The sequence below is a fragment of the Monodon monoceros genome, unplaced genomic scaffold, assembly GCF_005190385.1.
Source record: "Monodon monoceros isolate NGI ecotype Baffin Bay Population unplaced genomic scaffold, NGI_Narwhal_1 Super_Scaffold_13, whole genome shotgun sequence".
NCBI lineage: Eukaryota > Metazoa > Chordata > Mammalia > Artiodactyla > Monodontidae > Monodon > Monodon monoceros.
Window position 1 is genome coordinate 4,793,842 of NW_021703769.1, and position 22,239 is coordinate 4,816,080.

Genomic DNA, 22,239 nt, shown 5'->3' on the forward strand with positions numbered 1-22,239 from the left:
CACGGGCCCAGCCGCTCCGCGGCATGTGGGATCTTCCCGGACCGGGGCACGAAGCCGTGTCCCCTACATCGGCAGGCGGACTCTCAACCACTGCGCCACCAGGGAAGCCCGAAACTCACTTTAAATATATATAGGTTAAATGTAAATGGATGGGAAAAGATATGCAAACACTAACCAACAGAGAGCTGAAGAGCCTGTATTCATATGAGACCAAGTAGAATTCAGAATCAGGACTGTTACCAGGGAAAAAGAGGGACATTTCATGATAGTGAAGGGGTCAAGTGATCAAGAAAAATAACAATGCTACATGTAGGTAAACTCAATAATAAGAGCTTCAAAACATCAACAAAAACTGATCAAACTAAAAACACAACTAGACAAATCTTCAATTAGGGTTGGATTTCAGACACTCCTTTCACTTCAAATAAGGGGAAAAAATATCAGTAAGGATACAAAGGAGAGGAACAGGGCTGTTAGCGAAGCTGATAATTTAACATTTACAGAACACACCACACAACAGTAGCAGAATACATTCTTTTCTGGTACACATGGAACATTCATGAAGGCCACATTCTAGGCCATAAAACAAATGTCAAATGTAAAAGGTTTGAAATAATAATGAGTATGTTCTCTGACTACAACGGATTTAAACTACAATTCAGTACTAATTTAAAATATCTGGAAAAATTCCCAAATAATTGTAAGTTAGAAAACATACTTCCAACAACTAACAGGTCAAACAAGTCACAAGGGAAAGAAATACTTTGAACTAAATGAAAATGAAACACAACATATCAAAATCTGTGGGATTCACTCAAACAAGTACTTACAGGGAAATTTATAGTTCTAATTGTATAAATTGCATATATAAAAAAAGCCTTAAAAAATCAATATTATAAACTTCCACCTTAAAAAACTAAAAAGGAAGAAGTTAGGCCAAAATAAGCAAAGGAAGGAAAAAATGAAGATAAAAGCAAAAATCAATGACAAAGAAAAGAGTGAAATATTAATGAAATAAACTGATTCTTTGAGAAGACCATTAAAATCACTAAACTTATAGCTGGACAGATCCTAATGACATTAAAAAGATAATAGAGGAATATCATGAACAACTTCATGCCAATAAATTAAAAAACAGATACAATGGACAAATTCTTTGAAAGACACAAACTACGAAAGCTTACTCAGGAAGAAATGAATAGGCCCATATCTATTAAAGAAGCTGAACTGGTAGCTAAATTTTTCTGACAAAGAAAACTCCTTGCTCAGATGGCTTCATCCATTGATCAAATGGATATAATTTATAAATTATACCAAACTTTTAAGGAAGAAATACCAATTCTACATGAACTCTTCCAAAAAAGTAGAAGAGGAAAAAGACACTTCCCAACTTAATTTTATGAGGCCATGATACCAAAACTAGAGAAACATATTACACAAAACTACAGATCAATATCCATCATGAACATGGAGGCAAAAATGCTTAGCAAAATTTTAGTAAATCAAATTCAGTAATGTATTAAAAAATTCATATTAACCAAGTGAAATGTATCCGAGGAATGCAATGTTGGCTTAATATTTTAGTATCAATTGTTGTAATTCACTATTTTAAGACTGAAAAAGAAAAAGCACAAGAACAGTTCAAAAGATGAAAAAAACCACCTGGCAAAATTCAACACAATTCTTGATAAAAAAGATCTCATTGATTTAGGGGTAGACGATAACATTCTCAACATGATAGTGGGCACCTATAAAAAGAACCTAGAGCCTAGATGTCTAACTTAATGGAAAAGACCGAATGCTTCCCCCACCAAGATAAGGAATAAGGAAAGGATGTCTGTTCTTACCACTTCTCACAGTACTGGAGGTCCTGGCTCATGTGCTAAGGCAGGTAAGAGAAGTAAAAGGCATACAGATCGGAAAGAAAGAAATAAAATTGCCTATTACAGATGGCATGATTGTGCACCTAAGAAAATCCCAAGGAATCTATTAAAAAGGTGCCTGAACTAACTGAATTTAGCCAAGTCACACAACACAAGGTCCATACGTAAAAATCCATTTTATGTATATATTAGTAACAAACAATTGAAATTTAAAAATTCCATATAATCTCTGTGACAGAAAGCTTATCTGTGGTTGCCTGGAGCCAGTGGTGGGGGTGAGTACAGGACGGGACAGAAAGGGACAGTTTGGAGTGAGGAAGTCTGGAGCCAGTGGTAGGGGTGGGGATGAATACAGGACGGGACAGAAAGGGCCAGTTTGGACTGAGGAAGTGTTCTACATCTTGATTGCAGTGGTGATCTCACAGATGTATAAATCTGTCAGAATTCATCAACATATTCACTAAAAATGGGTGCATTTTATCGCATGTAAACTATACTTCAGTAAAGTCAATTAAAAACACAGATCAACGGGATATAATAAAAAATCCAGGGGCTTCCCTGGTGACGTAGTGGTTGAGAGTCCGCCTGCCGATGCAGGGGACAGGGATTCGTGCCCCGGTCCGGGAAGATCCCACATGCCGCGGAGCGGCTGGGCCCATGAGCCGTGGCCGCTGAGCCTGCGCGTCCGGAGCCTGTGCTCCCCCACAACAGTGAGAGGCCCACGTACCGCAAAAAAAAAAAAAAAAAAGTCCATAAAAAGTGCACTATAAATACAGATGCTCAATTTATGACAATCACGGCCCAGCACAGAACGCTGAATTATGGATGGCCTACAAAAACAGAAAAGGGATGAGGATTACTGGATAACCCTGTGGGAATTAAAAAAAAAAAAGCCAAAACGTCCCAAAACTTAACGTTTATTTTACATCTCATCCAGAAATTAATTCCAGGTAAAATTTAAATCTAAATCTGAAAAGTGAAACAAAATTTCTATAGGATAACAGGAGAGTATTTTCATGACCTTGGTAAATCAAAGTTTATTAAAAGGACATAAAAAGCACTAACCATAAAGAGAAAGATTGATCAAATGGATATATGAAAAGCAACAACTCTTCATTAAAAGATCCTTTCAGAGAGTGAAAACCTTAGTCACAGAGTGCGAGAAAATATCTGCAATGCTCAGAACCAACGAATGACTAGTATCCGGAATCCGTACACAACACCTACAAATCAATAAGGATATGACTGACGACCCAACAGAAAAATGAACAAGATTCTCAAACAGGCAACATATCCAAATGACCAATAAACATGAAAATGTGTTCAATAGCTTTAGGCATATGGGAAACAGAAATTAAAACCAGAATGAGGTACTACCGCCCACCCTCCAACACAGCTAAAATTTGAGACTGATAATACCTAATGTTGTAGCTGATATGGAGCAACCGGAACTCCCAAACACTGCTGGTAGGAATGTAAATTGGCGCAATACTTTACAAGGTAGCTACTAGAGTTAAGATACATATTTCTTCTGACCCAGGAATTCCACTGCCAATTGCCAAAGAAATTCCATATGGGCACAAAAGAAACGTACGAAAACGTTCATAGCAAAATTATTTGTAATAGCCTCAGACTAGAAACAACCACAATCTCCATCAGTAGAATAAACTGTGGTATATTTATCCAATGAGTGACTTACTATACAGAGATGAAAAAGAATAAACTATTATTACATGAAATGACATAGATGAATCTCACAAGGTTTGAATAAAATAAGCAGATACAAAACAATACCTACTGGTCTAATTCCATTTAAATAAAGTCTAAAAAAAAACTATAGTGTTAGAGGCTTATTAAAAAATAACAGTTGCTAAGAAATAACAAATGCTTACCATATGCTAAGTACCATTCTAACTAATTTTTATGTGTTTAACTCAATTTTCACAACTCTATAATGAGATGCAACTTATTCTCCCAAATGTGCAAATTTAGTCACAAAGAGGTTAAATAATTTGCTCAAGGACACACAGCGACTACGTGTTAGACCTGGAATGTGAAGGCAGCTAGCCTGGCTTGAGAGCCTGCATTCTAAACGCTACATTGACGCTCAGTGGTAGTGCTTTACTGGAAAGATGGAGGGAGGGCAAATGAGCAGAGGGAGGTGGGAGAAGTAGGATGACTAATTCCCATCTCTCAAGAAAACAATCAGTAGATAATGCCTAAAATTGGGTGATGGGGTGGGGGAGAAGAGAGAAGGGATCAAGAATTAGCAGTATATGCATGTTATGAAAAAATCTGGAGGAAAGATCAGAAAAAACCAGCTAAACAACATCACAACAGTAGTTGCCTCTAGGGAGTGAGTCAGAGTGGACCAGGGGACTGTTATACTTAACCTATAAGCCTTACTGTTACAGAAAAAAACACATGCACATTACTTTGATAAAAATAATTTTTAAAGATTTAAAAAGATGTAAATATTTTTAAAAACAACAATGCTATCATGTATTGAGCCCCAGTGTCCCTGGCATTTAGCTAAACATTTTATATACAGTATTTCACGGAATTCCCCTAACAATATGGAATTGGTGCCAGTATTACTATTATTTTGCTGATGCGGAAACGGATTCAGGGTTAACTAGCTGGCAGGTGGCAGAGTCCATGTTGGAACCACCACGAGGGAAGATGAAGGCCTAGAAGTCAACAAAGAACAGGTATGGAAGGATATTCAGGAGGAGCCCTGGACAGGAGCTGGTGACTCATGCTGGCTTCAGGGAGGGGAGGGGACATTAGGAGGGGGATCTGAGAAGGATGCCCAGGTTGCTGGCTTGAGTACCTGAGGACATGTTGGTCCTTTTCTCTTCCGCAAGGTCCACGGAAAGAGGAGCAGAGGGCCAAGCCTCTGATGGGGAGTTTATGAGTTCAGTCACAAATACGTAGAGCCCGTTACTGTTTGGGAAAGGCACTGCTCGGAGGAGGACGCAGTGTGGGGAAGACCAAACATGTATGAACTCAGCAGGGGGGTGGGGGTGGGGAGAAGACTGAGGGGGATGGTCACGGACCCAGGGAGAGAAAGAACGTCTGGGGCCTGGCCCTGCTGCCTGCCCAGCCTCCGGGCCACCCATCCAATGTGCCCTGTCCCCCACCCTCATAGCTCCTGCTGTCCCCCGTGCTACTCACTGCCCTCAACACCACCGATCGTTACCTTCCACTCTTCAAAAACTGTTTTTCGAAATACAGTCCACTCATCTTTCAATATTGAAATGTCAGGGCTTCCAAGCGCCTCACGCCCTCACTGTTCCCCTCAGGAACCAGTCATGCCCTTGGGCCTGGGTGAGGCTCCTGCTACAGGCTCTCACAGGTGCTCCACATTCCTCCTTTGGAGCACAGAAAATGGTCAAAGAAATCACTTCCTGTACTTTAGTTACAAAATGTCTCTGTCCTTCTAGGAGAGGTTCATGAGGGCAGGAGGGGCTGGCAGACTTTTTCTGAAAAGGTCCAAATAGTAAATACTTTCAGCTTTGCAGGCCACAGGGTCTTAGTCACAACTATTCAACTCTGCCACTATAGCCCGAAAGCGGTGCAGACAACATATAAATGAACGGGTGTGATGTGTCACGGTATCACTTGATCTATAAAGTCAAGAGGTGGGCCAAACGGCCACGGTTTGCTGAGCCCTGGTCTAAATCACCAGCCCCCAGTCTAGCATCCGGCATACAGCAGGCACTCAATGAATGAATAAAGAAAGAAAAAAGCCGTTGCTTTGGCAATGAGATGGAAACAGGTACTGAGGGGAGGTGGTTTCAGTGGGACGGTGGGGTGGGATGGAGACAGCAGGGGGCTGAGGAGAAGCAGCAGCTGAGGAAGGAGGAAGTCCTCTTTCCGGAGCCCCCCGTTTGCCCGGCAGGTTTGGGGGACGGCCCTGTCTTCGGGGAGCGTGTCTGCAGGCTCCGACAGGAAGGCAGGCCTGGGGAAGGAAGGGGAGAAGGCAGGGCTCCAGAGCTCAGGTGTGTGTAGGGTTGGTCCTGAAGGAGGAGGACACCTGCTGAGGACAGAGGAACAAGGACGGTGGAAGGGACGAGGGGGAAGCCTCGGATCCTCTTCCCCGTGAGACGTGCGCCTGGACCGCCTGGTGAAGAGAGCGGGGCTCGGGGAGGTGAAGAACCCCAGCGCCTGTGGGGCTGCGAGGGCTGGCCACCCAGGCCAGGGCCACAGGCCCCCACCTTCCCTCTCCTCTGGTGAGACAGCACTGCTAACCCAGCTGGCGTTTGGGTTTTCAGTGCTGCCTAGTGTGAGGTGTGTCACTCACTGAGTCACCGGCATGACCTGCTATCACTCCCTGTCCCTTCACTTTCCCATGCGGGCAGTGACAGGCAGGCCCAGAGGAGGATGAGTTCACACTTCAAACATGTAGCCGTACCCAGTTCTTTCTTGAAGGGTACTGAAAGGCATTTTCATTTCAGAGGATTAGTGGCTGTTTCATCTTGGTGCCTTCAAGTGTGTATGTGTACGCTGTAAGGTATTTCCCGACTAGGCAGAATAGAATTTTTCTTTAAATGGAAGAAACCCCTCGACTGGGGCTTTGCATAGTAGCTATCTAGTCTTACAAGCCTGACAAAGTACTAACACCCACGAAACACAACTTCTCACAGAGAAAGTATTAATATTATGATATTTAAACAGCCTGAAAAGTTTTCTCACAGAGTCAGAAACCGACAGCCAGTCAATTTCACTTATTCTAAGACCCAGATACCCGGAAAAAAGCTTCCATTTTGACTTTAATTTGTTAATTCTTTACTGCTACTGGAACGTGTAGGTAGCAGTGCTGGAACGTGTGAGAAGGGTTTGGACCCCAAACTATTTTTTACGAAGAACTAAAGCCACCTAAAATATCTTTTAGGTGACATGCTGGGGGAAATAAAAGTATTAGGGCCTGTTTTCTTCTGCCTTATTTCAAGGCGTAATTGCTGTTACTATTCATAGATTGAAGGCTCTATGTATATTCTAACAAGTAAAACTTTAATTCATACTTTCACTTTGAGGTTTTCATTCCTCACAAATCAAAAGACAATTTTCCTAAAACACATCAATCCTCACTCCACCATTTCAAGTTCTTCTAGAGATGATGGGAACCACTGTCTCCAAATTCACTAGAGTTTAAAATGGGGATGCCTAACCCCTGTAACACAGCCTTTATTTGAATGGACTTTTCAATACACCTTTAGATGCACATTCAATAAACTTGATCTCTTACCCTATTGTTGGGTTGATATTCGGATCAAAACTGTCTTCCACGAACCGCCACACAATACTTGATTTACCTACACCTGTATCCTGAAAGAGAATGAGAGGTGAAGAAGAAAAAGTTTTACCTGCTTGCATACACCAAAAACTACCTTGTGCCCTAAGTTCAGGATTTTGGGAAAATCATTCCAGATAGGTAAATTTTAGAAGTTAAGAAACACAAAAAGGTTTTCATAAAAATTCAGTGGAGTAACTAGGAGATTTCAAAATGTATTGTAGGAGAGGGGTTCCAAGTTTTTAAGAGACAGGATCTTCTGAAAGATCCAAAGTTTCTGCTTACTGTGCAAAGTGACGAACTCACTTGCTTTATAATAAGTCTAAGTGAACTATGAACTCTTGAACTACTTCTGAGTAATCCCTGATAGATCCTAGCCCCACCCTATCTAGGAAGGGGGAAGACTAGTTATTGAAATCTTTTTCAGTCTTTAAAGCAGCAACTCAGGCAAGAGAGCATCAATTTCAGAAAGTATGCTCTGAAATAGCAAAGTTGCCTTGACAAGTCAGGAAGCTGAAGCTTCAAACTAGTCTTTGGGGCTTCCTGATTTGAATGTCCCCCCGCCCGCCCCAAGGAAAGTAACTCTGTGAGAAGTGTCAGAGGTATCCCACAAGTTCAAAAACACCAAGCAGATGGCAAAGGAGACTACTGCTGCTCGTAAAACCTAAAGACCTGTTACTGGCTGTACTTCGCAAGACTTGGCCAACTCCTAACGAGTACCTGGGGAAGCTATTTAAGAGCTGCTCTTAACCCAGATGCAATGGAGAGACAGGGAGGGCTCTTCACCCTTTGAGGGGCGGGAAGAGACCCTGGGCTCCAGGGAGGGACGAGGGGAAAGGTCCCTCCCGCCAGCAAAACCTTCAGGACAGTGCGGCCAGGTGGGCGGGACGGCCCGGGGGCGGGGGGAGGGGGGCTGGAAGGAGGGTCCCGGGGCAGGTAGGCGGCGTCCCGCACGGAGACTGAGAGAAGGGGCAAAGGGGACGTGGGCACGTCCGGGTCCCCGGCCCGCCCGGCCTCCCGCGGCCCTCCCAGCCGGCCCGCCGCCACTCACCCCCAGCAGACACACTTTGAGCTCCCTCAGCGCCATGGCCTGGGAGCCAGGGGCGCGGGCCCGCCGCCGCCCTAAGTTGAGAAGGGAGAGGCCCGGCCCAGTACGAGCATCCCCCAGCGCCGCCGCGGCACGGCCTAGCCCCGGCCGCGGGGCGCGTAGAGGCGGCGGCCGCCCGTTCGCCGGTCCTCGGCCTGGACCGTCCGTCACCAGCCGTGCGGGACCCGCCTCAGCAGCTGGGACGGTGCCGCGGGTTCCCAAGCGCCACCGCTTCCGCCATCTTGGGACGCCAGCCGGGTCACCTGACCTCCCCGCCCACCTCGGCAGCCACCTTCGCCGCGAGGGCGGGGCCGGCTGGCGCCGCGAGGCTCGAGGCGGGGGGCGGGGCCGCCGACGAGGGGCGGGATCCGAAGCCAGATATCCCCGCCTCTCTCCCTCTGGCCCCGCCCCTCGCGCGCCGGCCCCGCCTCCAGGCCCATTCCAAGATGGCGGGTGAGTGGGGCTGGACTCCCGGGGCGCCCCCCTCCTCCCAAGCCGGGACCACCCCTCGAGGCCCGGGGACCGCCCCCGCCCGCCCCTGAGGCCGCCTGCCGCAGCCCCCTTGTAACTTCTTATGTGTCTCTTGGTTTTCAGGGATCCCCTAGTACTTTGTGGACTTGCAGGATGACTTAGACGATTGTAAGTAACAGTTCGGGCGTCCCGTCCCTCCCTGGGAACCTCTCATAGAGTTCGGGGTGCACGAAAGGCGGGGGTGGGACCTACGGGCTGGGCTCTCCGTGTTCGGCCCAGAATAGCGGGACCCCCAACTGCCTTAATCACTTGCGGCGGTCCCTCCTCACTGGGCGGGGCGGCCGAGGATGGGGAGGATTTTTGTTGCTGGGAAACTTCTGACTTCCTGTCACTTTCTTTCTCTTCCTCCTCCTCCTCCTGCGGCGGCCCGGGAGGGGCGGGAGGGCTAGGCCCTCCTCCTAGTGATTCCGGCAGGGAGGAGGCGCGGCCACCTTGGGGGTCGGGGGCCTCCGCCCAGGGTCTCCACTTTTTAAGCTGGGACTTTTCAGAGTGTTGGGGAGTTTGGGAGTTCCGGCTCCCCGTGTGGCCGGCCACAGACTCGCACAGACTTCTCCAGTGTCCTGGCCACAAGCCCAGCTCCGTTCTCATCCCTAGGAGCCCCTTGGGTGGGTATCCTTCACCTGTCCCTTCCTGCTCTTTCCTTTAGAATCACGTTAAGGACTGATGGCTGGGGAAGGTGTTCCTGGAAATGCAAGTTCGCATTTGTGGTGACTGAAGCATTTCCTTTCCATTCAACAAACATTTCTTGAGCACCTGCTGGTTCTGGGCCGGCCATGCGCGGAGCCCGGGGCCTACAAACTCGAACCCAAAACGGTGACGACTCTCCGGAAGCTCACAGTCCAGGGAGAGAGCCGACTTGTAAACAGATAATTACCAAACGCCGGGTTGCCTGCTCATGAAGGAGGCCTGTACAAACCATCACAATAGCCAACATGAATGGGGGCTTACTGTGCGCTTCCCTTCCCCATCTACAAGTTTCCTACTAACAAGAACTGGTGTTTACAGAAAACACCATAGGTCAGGCGCAGTTTAAACCCTTTATACACATTAGTTCTTTTAGAAGGAGGCAACTTTAGTAAAGTAGAATGACACTTGAAGGGGCCAATGTTTAGGAGCATGGGTCCTGAAGTCAGATGGACAGAGGGTGAGGTCCTGAGCCACTGTTTACTGGCTGTGTGATCCTGGCCACGTCACTGTACCACTTGGAGCCTCATTGCCTCATCTGTAGAATGGGCATAATAGAAGTCCACCTCAAAAGGCTTCCACGCAGGTTAAATAATAAAAGGTTTAGCGTGAAGCCTTGTACATAGGACACGCTGGGTAAATATTATCTGCCATTATTATTGTTGTGATCATTATTCATAATTATTTCACACTGTGGGGCAAAGTACAGTGTTGGCCCCAGGTTTACAGAGCTGAATGTTTCGGCCAGCGGGCATCTTCGAATGGAAGGAATGTAGCCTTTCTCTTGATAAACAACAGTAAGCTGCTGTTAAGGCACCTCTCATTCATAGATTCGATATTTGGCCTGGCTGGAAAAGCTGATTTCTGGCTATATCAGTTATCTAACAAACCCCCCCAAAACTCAGTGGCTTAAATCAACAGCATTTTGTTATTTCTAACAATTCTGTGCCTTGACTGGGTGATACAGAAGCTTCGTGTGTTCTCTGTGAACTCTGGGAAGATAAGAAGGTCCAAAATGGCTTTCCTCACGTGGCTCTTGGCCAGGAAATCTTCTGGGACTGCAGATCAGGGCCTCAGTTCTCTTCCAGGAGCTTCTTCCACTTGGCTAGCTTGGGCTTCTCACAGCGTGGTGACGGCAGGCATTTGGACCTCTTTTCTGGCAGCTAGCTTACTTTTGTCTTTTTTGTATATGTGTTCAAAAAGGAAGAGATTACATAGGAAAAAATAATTCTGATTTTCCTTTGGCCCTGTTTGTGCAAATATTGGGTGTTTGAGACTTGTGATAAAGAATGCCATAAATACTCTTTAGCAGACTGCTGAAGCCTCGTCCCAGTAAAGAAGAAAACCAGCATTGTGGCTCTGAACACACCCATGCCATGGGTAGGGCAACTCTGGGAGCCTCCTGGGGCTTCTTTTTTTGAGCAGGGGTGGGGGCTTCAGGGTGCTGTTCCTATGAAATTACAATATAATTGGTTAGATTAATAGCCGTAATAGGAGGGCCTGTCCCCCCAGTAATTAATGCAGCCCTGGGTCCCACCTTTGCACTTTACTGGGGTGGTATTTGGGAGGCATTATCATGCTGTGATTGATAGCAAGAACCCTGAGGTCCTGTAACCCACTTCCTGCCTTTAGCTGAGTCAGTGTGAGCAGATCACTCACTCTGTTCACATTCTTCATCTGGAAAATGACATAAGAATTGGAGATGCTTCATAGGACTGATATGAGGATTAGATGAAACAATACACATAAAACATTTTAGCCCGGTGCCTGGTATAGAGTATTATATTCAGTGATTTTATTACTGTTATTATTTTAACAATCATCATTATTGCTAGGCACTCGTATACGATTTTCTGATTCTGTGTTAAGGGCTGCTACTCTGTGAAGTAGGTGGGATTATTCCTGTTTTACAAACGATGAAACTGAGAATCAGAGAGGTTAACTAACTTATCCAGTATGGCACAGGTCATAAGTGATAGAACTAGCAACCAACTCTGTTCCTCTGAGTCTTGCTTTTTTTATTCCATCACACAGATTGACCTCACAAATATTCTTAAGCTAATGGCAAGAGCATGGATGTTGGTTGTGGTGGTTCTCCATCTGTTGTCCTTTTTGGGCATTTTTTGTCTAAACGATGGGATAACCGCTCCATTTAGGCTCTAAGTCACTTTGGGCAGGAACATAGGTCGTCCTTTTTTATCACTCAGTGTCCTCCATAATCTAGGTGTTCAATTAATGTCATTACTGGTAGTGATAATGGATGACGAGTCTTGTCCGATTTACTTTGTGATTTCTTGATTAAATTGGCTAACTTCAAAACAAAGCCGTAATGAAAGGCTGCCTTGTCTTTTAAAATCATTCAGAGTCTTCGGGTCATTGCAGCACAGAAAAGATTTAATTTTAGTGAATTAGCTTGCTGAAGCGATCTAAATTCCTTCTCTTGAGAGCAGAAAGTATGTGGGATGGTCTGGCACAGTGGTCCTGGTGGTGGATTGCACGTAGAAGGTGGAGCTGGATGCGTCTGTGCCTCAGGGGCTTAAAGTCCTGTGACTGTCTAGGTTGCTTAAAGCAGGTGGAGGCTGAAGAGGTATTACTCCTGGTAAGGTTTGCTTGGCCAATTGGAATTTAAGTGTGTGCCAGTGGTGGGTGAAAAAAAAGTGAGGGGAATCTGTTGCAGGTATAAAGAGACCTAAGAGACATATCAACAAAATACAATATGTAGTCATATTTGGATCCTTAGTTGAACAAATCAGCTATAAAAAGACATTATTGAGACAGTTGGGGGAAATTAAACTTGGGCTGGGTATTAGGTTATATTAAGAATCATTATTAATTTTGTCAGATGCGATAGTGGTGTCACAGTTTTATTCAAAGGAGAAGGACCTTATCTAACAGAAACAAATAAGCATTTATGGGTGAAATGATTTAATGTGTGAGGTCTGCTTTGAAAATGCTGCAACAAACAATAAATCATCAAAAAGTTGGGAAGAAGGATGAGTGGGAAAAATTGGCAGAATGTTTATACTTGTTGAAACTGGTTGCTAGGGGTGTGGGGTTTATTATACTATTCTGTTTTTGCATGTGTTTGAAACTTTCCTTAATAGAAAGTTTTTAAAAATGAGATGAAAGTTTCATATATGATCAAACATCTACATGAAGAGTTTAAAGCTGGATTTCAATTCTGAAGTCAGCTGCCATGTTATTGTAAGATGCGTTTAGCTTCAAAAGACAGACTTGGAGAATCTATTCGTATTTGAGGGACTGTGTATTTCTTTTCAAATGTTTAGTTTTTGAGGTATCTATGAAAGAAGTTGGAAGAAGGTGTACTTCTGTTGATGAGAAAAGCTAGGTGCCAACAAATAATATCTGGACCTTTGTTGAAAATGGGATTAGCTAAATCAGAGGGATACAGATAGACTCTTTGAATCTTAATGCTAGAAGGAGTGGTGTATGTTCGAGCTTGAATAAAAGACATCCTCCAGAGCAGAATGCATTCCATTTCACCTGCCCACTTTAGTCCAGGTTTGTAAAAATGTTCTGCTTGAGGACCACAGCCAAGCAGAGAAAATAGATTAATTTTAGCCCCAAACCAAACCATTGAACCTTCTCTCTGAACTATTATATAAACTCAAATCAAAGATTGTCAATTTTTTTTTTTAAAGTAAAGACCTCCCTGTTGAGTGAAATAGTTTGAACAGGAACTTGAATGTGCTAATAGTTGGGAAATAGAACAAAATCCAGACATCAGACTATTCTCCAAGTCAGAGATGGGCAAATTTTTTTTTCTGTAAAGGATCAGATAGTAAACATTTTAGACTTTGCTGGGCAGAAGCCCTGCTATAACCACTCAAGTCTGCCACTGTAGCCTGGTAGCACTCACAGATACACATAAATGAATGAACATGGCTGTTTGCTAATAAAACTTTATTTATAAACACAGGGCTGGATTTGGCCCTCGGTTCTAAATCAAACTTGATTTCATTTTTTTTCCTTTTTTTGCGGGGGGGGGGTTTTTTTTTTTTTTTTAATTGAAGTGTAGTTGATTTACAATGTCGTGTTAGGCTCAGGTGTACAGCAAACTGATTCAGTTGTATATACATATATTTATATTCTTTTTATTATATATTTATTATATATATATTCTTTTTTCAGATTCTTTTTCCATTATAGGTTATTACAAGATATCGAGTATAGTTCCCTGTGCTCTACAGTAGGTCCTTCTTGGTTGGTTATCTCTTTTTTTTTTTTTTTTTTTTTGCGGTATGTGGGCCTCTCACTGTTGTGGCCTCTCCCGTTGCGGAGCACAGGCTCCGGACGCGCAGGCTCAGCAGCCATGGCTCACGGGCCTAGCCACTCGGCAGCATGTGGGATCTTCCCAGACTGGGGCACGAACCCGTGTCCCCTGCATCGGCAGGCGGACTGTCAACCACTGCGCCACCAGGGAAGTCCTGGTTATCTCTTTTATATTTAGTAGTGTATATATGTTAGTCCCAAGCTCCTAACTTCTCTCTCCCCACTTTCCACTATGGTGTAACCATAAGTTTGTTTTTTATGCCTGTGAGTCTGTGAGTCTGTTATGTAAATAAGTTCATTTGTATCATTTTTTTAGATTCCACAGATAAGTGGTATCATATATTTGTCTTTCTCTGAAACTTGATTTCATTCTGTCTGCACCCAGAAGTCTTGTTGATTAGCTGAGCCAACCTGAAAGGCTGCCTTTCCCACTGGGCTCAGTTTGAAGAGCTGACTTTTGCCGGCACAGACCCTGCTTTGTTGAGGAGCCCTTGACAAGTTGTTCAGCCTTCACGTCTCCTTTTTCCTGTTGGTGTGTTGGGGATTAAAAGCATGCGCCTGTCTCCTCCCAACAGGATAAGGGTGAGCAAGGAACAAAAGAGTCAGCATGGTGTGGGCCGAGTCAACTGTGCTTCCCGGCTGATAACTGTAATGCATTTTACTTTTGTTGTTCTGTATTTTCCATTTCCTATGAGACAAACAGATGAACATTAGAGATTCCCTGAAATTGTCTCTGTTTAAAAAGAGAGTTTTATATGGCTTTCTACCTCACAAATGAAGATTTTTTTTTAAGCAGAAATTTTGCAACAAAACCTAGCTATGAAGGAGAAAGTGGTTTTGAGCTTCAAAACACCACTTAGCCTAATGAGGAAAAAAATAAGAGATGAGGGCAAGTGCTTGCTTTCCCTGTTTGGAAAGTCATTCATCCATGTAACAGATGTTTCTCCAGCTCCTCCCAGGCACCAGCCTGTGGGAGGCACCGGGGATAGAGGGATAAAGAACCCTGGGCTCCATCCCAGAGCTGCTCCCACCTAGAGGGAAGGTGCGCGTAGAGATGGCACAGATGGGAGGTGCCGGTTGAGTTGGGTCAGGCCGAGGAGGGCAATGGGTGAGTGACCTCAGTGAGAACTTTTCCAGTGCAGCAGGGGCCAGAAGCCAGGCCAGAATGAGTGGCATCGGGAAGTTGAGGATATGTTGTCTGTAGTCCATGCATCGAGCACCCACTGTATTCCAGACACTGGCTGGCCATTGGGCATTTTGGGGAATGGTCATTGTTCTTGGGAGCTCCCAGTGTAGCGAGGAAAACAGACCCTTTTGAGAAGAAGCAGCTGGAGGGGTTGCTTTTCTTCCTGGATAAGAGAGCCCAGAACATCTTTGCATTATTTATATCTACTCTGACAATCTTAAAAACAAAGAAAAAGGATTTGGATGGCCCAACCGTTCCACTCTTGGTTACTTGCCCACAAAACGTGAACACATATTTTCACAAAGACAGGGTCATAGTTGCACTCTTCTTAATAGTCGAAAACTGGAACCCACCCAAATGTCCATCGTGAGTAAAATGGATTATAAATGGTGGTTATGTTCACACGATGGAAAACTGTGCAGTTATAAGAGTGAATTATCTACAGCGTCACACACATATGGATGAACTTCACAAACATAGTGGTTGGTGAAAGAAGCCAGACACAAAAGGGTAGAGACTGGATGATTCTGTTTACACAGAGTATGGAAACAAGCACAGCAATCTAGCTGATCTGATGTAGAAGGCAGGAGAGTGGTCCCCTTTGGGTAAGGCAGTAAGTGGGAGGGAGCATGGGGGGCTTTTGGAGATGCCGGTTAAATTGTCTTCCTTGAGCTGAGGACTGGTTTCACAGGCATGTTCAGTTAAAAAATTAGTCACGTGGAACACTTACTTTTTGTGTACTTTTCTGTGTGAATGGCATACTTCAGTTAAAAAAATAAGAATTGCTTTTTAAGATCAAGGCACAGGGGAGAGCATAACTGTGGATGGGGGGAAGGAGTCCGTGCAAAGGGGAAGATGGCAGAGAGCGGGAGGGGAGGGTGATGGCGGGGTTGGACCGTGTAAGACAGGCATGGAACTCGGTGCATCCGCGGAGGAGTTTGCTTCTTTCCAGAAGGAGGAAGGCGACCTTCCTGGCAGTCTGGCCAAGGTGGTCATTAGAAAAGTGGTGTAATGTTGGCCAGTATTGCTTGATTGTCTCAAATATTTTGAACAGTAGGAAAATAGAGCCCCCCACGCGCGTACACTCACCCCAGGGGCTGTGGGTTTTGTTTTGCAACCTTTTCTTCCTTTTCGAATCTGCCTCAAGTCTGAGTGGAGAAGTCGCTGCATTTTTCAGTAGCGCTCTTCCATCCATCAGACTGTGTAGAGTCTGGCCCCCTCACCCACACCTCCTCCAGCTCTGTCCCCAGCTGGGTGGGTTGGCAGGAAAATTGAGATGTATAATATCACAGTGGAGCCCACGAGCGGCTTGGAGCTGCAGAGTGCTCGCCTATCAGGTGACCCGAGTCAGTGTTTCCCGTTGACCGTCAGTGTAAAAGTCAGAATCATAAATAATGACGGGTTTTGGAAGCCGTGATTAAAGCCACAAATGAAAGAGGAATTTCCATGTATGCATGGTATAGAAAGGACGGCTGCTCATGAGCTGGGTCGGTCTTTTCAGCCAGCCCACTGCGTAATGCTAGTAATAACCATCAGTAGCCCTCAAAGATTTGTGATACAAAACGTTATGCACTGGACGGATCCGCTCATACAGGAGCTAATAAATCAGTGTGGGTCTTGTTAGAGAATGGCATTTATACAGGGAAAGTTTGCCTGCGCAGCTTGCCATTGAAATTTAGTTAAGTCAACAAAGACCTGCCGTGTGCAGGGGTCAGTTCCACCTTCCGCACCCCCCCCCCAAGTCAGTGAAGAAGCAAGAACGTTCTTTATCTTTCACATGGGCTGGGTTTGTCTGGCTTAGCTTTTAGAAATAGTCCCAATTTAAGAATCTGCATTAGTATTTATAAGCCTGTTAGCAAGAAGGATGAAGCCACTTTAAATAATACATTAATGGATGGTTTACTCTAGTTTCCCCCCAAATCATATAAGGCCTTGCAGAGAATTAGTTATTGTTCATCGAAGAGTGGCTAATGAGAAGCGCTAAGAATTATCAATTACATAAGTTCTACATTAATACAGTTTTCTCTCTCTCTCTTTTTTTTTAAGTACACATTTTGCAAATAAGGCTAGACTCCTTCTCAGCCACCATCAACTAATCTTCTAACATTTTGAAGTGGACACAGACAGTGGGTCACATCTGTCATGTTTTCTCCCAACCATCGTCCCCTAGTGCTGTGTTAGAGACAGAATATTGGATCGTATGGATAATTGGGCTGGCCCAGGGTGGCGTATCTCACACAGAGTTATAGTGACAGGATGACATGTTGAATGGAGAATCGTAAATATTGGGAATGCCTGGAGAACGGATTCTTAATGAAAATGCTTGCCGGAATAGACGTGCTCTAACATTCTGCCTCTGTCTCTACCTCTGTTCATGTCTGGGCCAATAAAGTTATCTCACTGGACATGTTTTATTGTGTTTATTTTTTCTCACCTTTCCACTTCAGACCAGTTCTGGGGTGGCTGCTCAGCTAGGGCTTGGTGGCTTCGTGAGAAATCTCTGGCTTCCCGAACCCCTCAAAGGCAGCAGACAGCCAGTGCACTTCCCTCTGCTGTGTTCTTCCCTTCCTCTGGAATGTTCTTTTTCCCTTTCCCAGATCCTCTGTCTCTTCCTGTGTGGTAAACTCCTACTCGATCTTCAAGGCCCAGCTCAAATATCACTGCTGTTGTAGGGAAGCATCTCCCACCCCCTCCTTCCTCCTCCAAGCAGAGCTGGTCTCCTCCCTGTCTTGTTTATACCTGTACCCTATGGCTCTTGCCACCGGGGTGTTGTGGGTTGTTATGTGTGGGAAGATCTTTGTTCCCTTGGGAGCTTTTGAGTCTGGGGACCATGCCTTTGTCATCTCTGAACCGCCAGTACTCTGTCGAATGTTGAGTTATGGTTTACTGTTGTCACCTGAAATTAACCCTGGTGGGTGGGGAGAGGACGTTTGAGATGGGTTTGCTGTTAACACGCCTTCTGTTTTTTGTACTAGATCTTCTGATCTTTTTTGTGATGCAAAATGACCTGGAAAATTTCTTTTCTTTCTCTCTTTTTATTAGATCGTATCTATTGTACTTTGAACCTGTAAAGCACATTCACCTAACATTATACTTAAAGCGTTAATTCATACTTAGGCTGGTTTAAGACAGATTGGTGTCTTGTGAAGAGCACTGACACACAGGCGCGTGCTCAGGGTCCCCTGTGTGTTTTCGCCAGAGCAACCTCACCCAACTTATGTTGCGCCCCAGCCTGTTTTATTTATTTTTTATTTTTTTATGTATTTTTTTTGGCTGTGTTGGGTCTTTGTTTCTCTAGTTGCGGTGAGTCGGGGCCACTCTTCGTTGCGGTGCATGGGCTTCTCATTGCGATGGCTTCTCTTGTTGCAGAGCACAGGTTCTAGGCGCGCGGGCTTCAGTAGTTGTGGCTTGCAGGCTCAGTAGTTGTGGCTCGAGGGCTCTAGAGCGCAGGCTCAGTAGTTGTGGTGCACAGGCTTTGTTGCTCCGCAGCATGTGGGATCTTCCCGGACCAGGGCTCGAACCTATGTCCCCTGCATTGGCAGGCGGATTCTTAACCACTGTGCCACCAGGGAAGCCCCCCCCCCCGCCCCCCGCCTGTTTTAAATGATGACTCTACTGACAGTGTGCATGATGTTTGGTAGATAACCCCTGAGTAACCAGTTAGTGTTGAGGAGGATCTGGGAAAGTGAAAAACGTTTATTCCCCCACGGTTGTAGCTTCCAGAAACACATTTAATGAGGGAGGAGGTTTTTGTTTGTTCGCCTGTTTTTTACTTAGTCACCTAGCATCAGAATCAAAGGATAATAATTCTGTTGTACTTTGTAAACTGATCAGTATCTCATTGAAGTAGAGCCAGCCTCATCTTCAGTTGGGTGAGCTTAAGGCTACTGCTTCAGGACCCTCTGGTTTGGGTTGGATGGAGGTGAGCTTTATATCTCTTAGCTGGTTAGCTGGCTTTTTTAACTTGGACCATCCCCCTGGCCCTGAGATGCACCAGGGCCACGGGGACGTGGACCCTACGGTTCAGGGAGCATGTGGACACGTGGGTGTGCAGCTGGGGACAGGGTGCTGAGCAGAGGGTGTGGCAGGAGGGGCCCCTACCCCTGCAAGTCAAATCGCACTTCTCAGCCTTTCCCTTGCTGGTCTTTGTTAGGTTTAAGTTATTAGCCATTTTTGGTAAAGGGTCAGTGATGTCCTGTGCAAACTTGCCAGTGAAGCTCACACGTGGCAGGAACATAGAAGGCAGCTGCTGCCTGAAGTCCGTCATCGCGGAGACAGCAAATGAAGCGGATCAGGATCAGTATTGTTTCTAAAATATTTTAAGTGAGCCAAGAAGGCTTGAAGGTATTAGAGACTATTTTCTTAAGAAGGGTTTGCTTTTCTGTATTATGTTAAGCTTTCTTGAGTGGAGTAGGTAACTTTTTTTTTTTTTCAAATGTAGGAAAATATAATGAAAAAATTTGAACAAGGCATTATTCATACGCTACCTCATGTTTCATTTCTAGCTTGAATGCTTAAGACTCCTGATGTGTGTGGATGACCTGGACTTGTGGATCCTCAGGATAATCGACTGCTCCTGATATCACCGTGTCCACAGACCGTTGTTCCTTATTCCGTGAATAGTTGCCTGTTTGCCCTCTTAGCAGTGGCTAGAAATGTAAATTCTAGATAATTCTTTCTGAGAGCAGGAGTTATTTTATGTGTTGCTGCCACTGCCAGGAGGCACAGCAAGCTAGGCTGACAGATCTTTTTTTTGCGGTACGCGGGCCTCTCACCGCTGTGGCCTCCGCCGCTGCGGAGCACAGGCTCTGGACGCGCAGGCCCAGCGGCCGTGGCTCACGGGTCCAGCCGCTCCGCGGCATGTGGGATCCTCCCAGACCGGGGCACGAACCTGTGTCCCCTGCATCGGCAGGCGGACTCTCAACCACTGCGCCGCCAGGGAAGCCCCTAGCCTGACAGATCTTTACCATTCATTCATTCATTAGCTCTTACTGATAGCCTGCTGTGCACCAGGCATATCAAGGAGTCAGTAAAAGATTTTTGCCCTGGGTGCGATGGTGGAGGATTGGGGGGTGGACCCAGCTGATAAACAGTAGACGTGGGAAGAAAACGTTCTGTGTGTCAGAAGGTGATACATTCTCTGGAAAAATAGAAAAGTAGATCAGGGTACGGTGGGGTGTAGATGGGAGGCATGCAATTTCAAAATCAGGTAGTCAGGGTGGACCTCATTGAGAGGATGAGTGAGCAAAGCTTTTACTGAGAAGAAGGAAGTTATCAAAGAGGACACCTTGGGGAGCAGCGTTCTCGGCAGAGGGAAGTGCTGGGCTGTGTGATGGCCCTCAGCCGGGGAAGTGACTGGGGTCGTGGGGAAACAGCGAGGAGCTGCGTGGCTGGAGGAGAGGGCAGGGGTGGGCGATGAGGTCAGAGAGGCCAAAGGGGGCCAGGTCATTCCTGCTGACATGAGGCCCCTTCCCTTATGGGACCATCCACTCACCAGGGGCTGCTCAGGTAACACCTAGCTTTTATCTTCACAGTGGCTGTCAGCTGGGGACCTGTGGCAGTGTCTGGAGACGTTTTTGGTTTTCACAGGGTGGGGAGAGGGCGCTTCTGGCATCTGGTGAGTTGGGGCCAGGAAGGCTGCGGGGTGCGCTGTAGTGCACAGAGCAGCCCGGCGTCGGGCTGTTGGAATGTGGTTCAAGGGCCAGTCGTGCTGAGACTCAGTAACTGCTCTGTTACGTAGCTCATCAGCTCTTGATTTAGTTTGTCTTTGAAGACTTAGTAACAGGGGAAGAGGTTATTAATCACGGCATCTGGTTAGAATACTGTCAGAGTCGACGTGGAAGAGCTGACGTTGATGCTGGCTGTTTTCATTCACTTTGTGGCAAGGGGCTCCAAATCTGCCTTGCATGTACATTTTAGTAAACTCTGGTGCTTTTATGGAGTAGCTCAAAAAATTTAACCCATCATTTACGAGTAAATAGTAATAGTCTGACTGATAATCTCATCAATTTGGATTCAAGTAGGATTTTGAAAGGGGCCAGGATGTTGATCCACACAAAGGACAATGTTTACCTGTATTTGGAACTTGGAGCAAAAGATACTATTATTCACATATGAATGTGATGCTCTTAGTAGGGAATATTGTCCTTGGATTATACCAATCCAGTATTCTTCAGAAGTCTGTCATTTGTGTACCGCTTTTCCCATTTGTGCTGTATCTATATACCACCTGTATTTTTCTTTGTATCAAATAATTTCTTTTATTGAAACACATTTTGGGGAACTTGTATGAATTGCTCAACGTGAAACTTAACCAAAATATCATAAGACAAAAGTAAAATCACATGATAAAATTCTAGGTAGACACAGTTGTCTGCGAAGGATTCTGAGTGTGAGCCCTGCTCTGTGTTCGAAAGGAAGATGAACCAGTTTTAGGGAAGTGTTGAAGACACGCTAGTCGAAATGAAACTTTCTTTGATGAATCAGAGAATTGAGAAGAGAATAACTTTCCCACTGTGTGGTTTAGTGATAGTTAATGTCCCTTCCCTGTGCCACACTGGGGGACGTGCCGTCCTGAGCTGTCCATAGTGAGGCCAGGTGACGGCTGTGCATTTGCAGACTCGCTGGTGAGGTCAGAGCTGCAGTTGGAGAGTATGTGACCAACCAGGGATGTAAAGGAGGCCGGTCCTCTTTGGCTCTGATTGGCCACCAGCGGTCTATTAATGCAGAACTCTCCCAGGGAGGTAGCCGTGTGATAAGCTGGTTCTTTGTTCCGTACAGCACTAAAACTGTAATTCCACTTCTTAAAACAAAAATCCCTGTAATTCAGATTTCTTAGTATTTCCAGTGAATTTTACATGTCTTTCTTCCCTCTGTCCCTCTTTACCTACTTAATATGAATCACCAAAATTTAAATCTACTATATCCATCGTTAGGGTGGTGGAATACTTTCGAGGAACTCATGCGCTTTGTATTGGATGTTGAAATGTATTCATTTTATCGTAGCAGTTATGTGGTAGTCTTGACCTGCGTTCTGTCCTGAAACTAAGACCTCTCATTTTTGCAAGCAGAGGCGAATGAATTGATGTCTCGGTTTCTTAATAACTCGCTGTGCGTGCGGCTCCAGGTGGCTTTAGGCTAGTTGCTGCACCTCATGTTTCTTTTGGTGGAAGCTAGATTTTCTCAGCTTCTCAGGGGCTGTTAGACTCTCATGAATTGAATCCAGGTAGTCAAAGTCTTGGGAGACTGACTTCTATAGAAACTGCTATGTATTAAGTGT

General features: G+C 45.3%; 2 protein-coding genes across 3 annotated transcripts in view; one reads left to right on the forward strand and one right to left on the reverse strand.

The window, feature by feature from the left end:
- Positions 1–8,497, reverse strand: part of RAB22A (RAB22A, member RAS oncogene family) — a 50,603-nt gene extending 42,106 nt beyond the window's left edge. Inside the window, exons 1-2 of one of the 2 annotated variants that reach the window (XM_029221422.1) lie at positions 8,231–8,497; positions 7,135–7,214 (exon numbers count right to left, since the gene is read on the reverse strand). In XM_029221422.1, coding sequence (XP_029077255.1) covers positions 7,135–7,214; positions 8,231–8,266 — 116 coding nt within the window. In that variant the 5' untranslated portion in view covers positions 8,267–8,497. Of the gene's footprint in view, positions 1–7,134; positions 7,263–8,230 lie in introns of those variants that run through there. The other variant, XM_029221421.1, reaches the window with a different exon arrangement.
- The window catches only part of LOC114893914 (serine/threonine-protein phosphatase 4 regulatory subunit 1-like), a 62,300-nt gene continuing 48,325 nt past the window's right edge, over positions 8,265–22,239 (forward strand). The window contains 2 exon segments of the mRNA XM_029219882.1: positions 8,265–8,442; positions 8,555–8,719. Of these exon segments, the coding sequence (XP_029075715.1) occupies positions 8,265–8,442; positions 8,555–8,719 (343 nt within the window).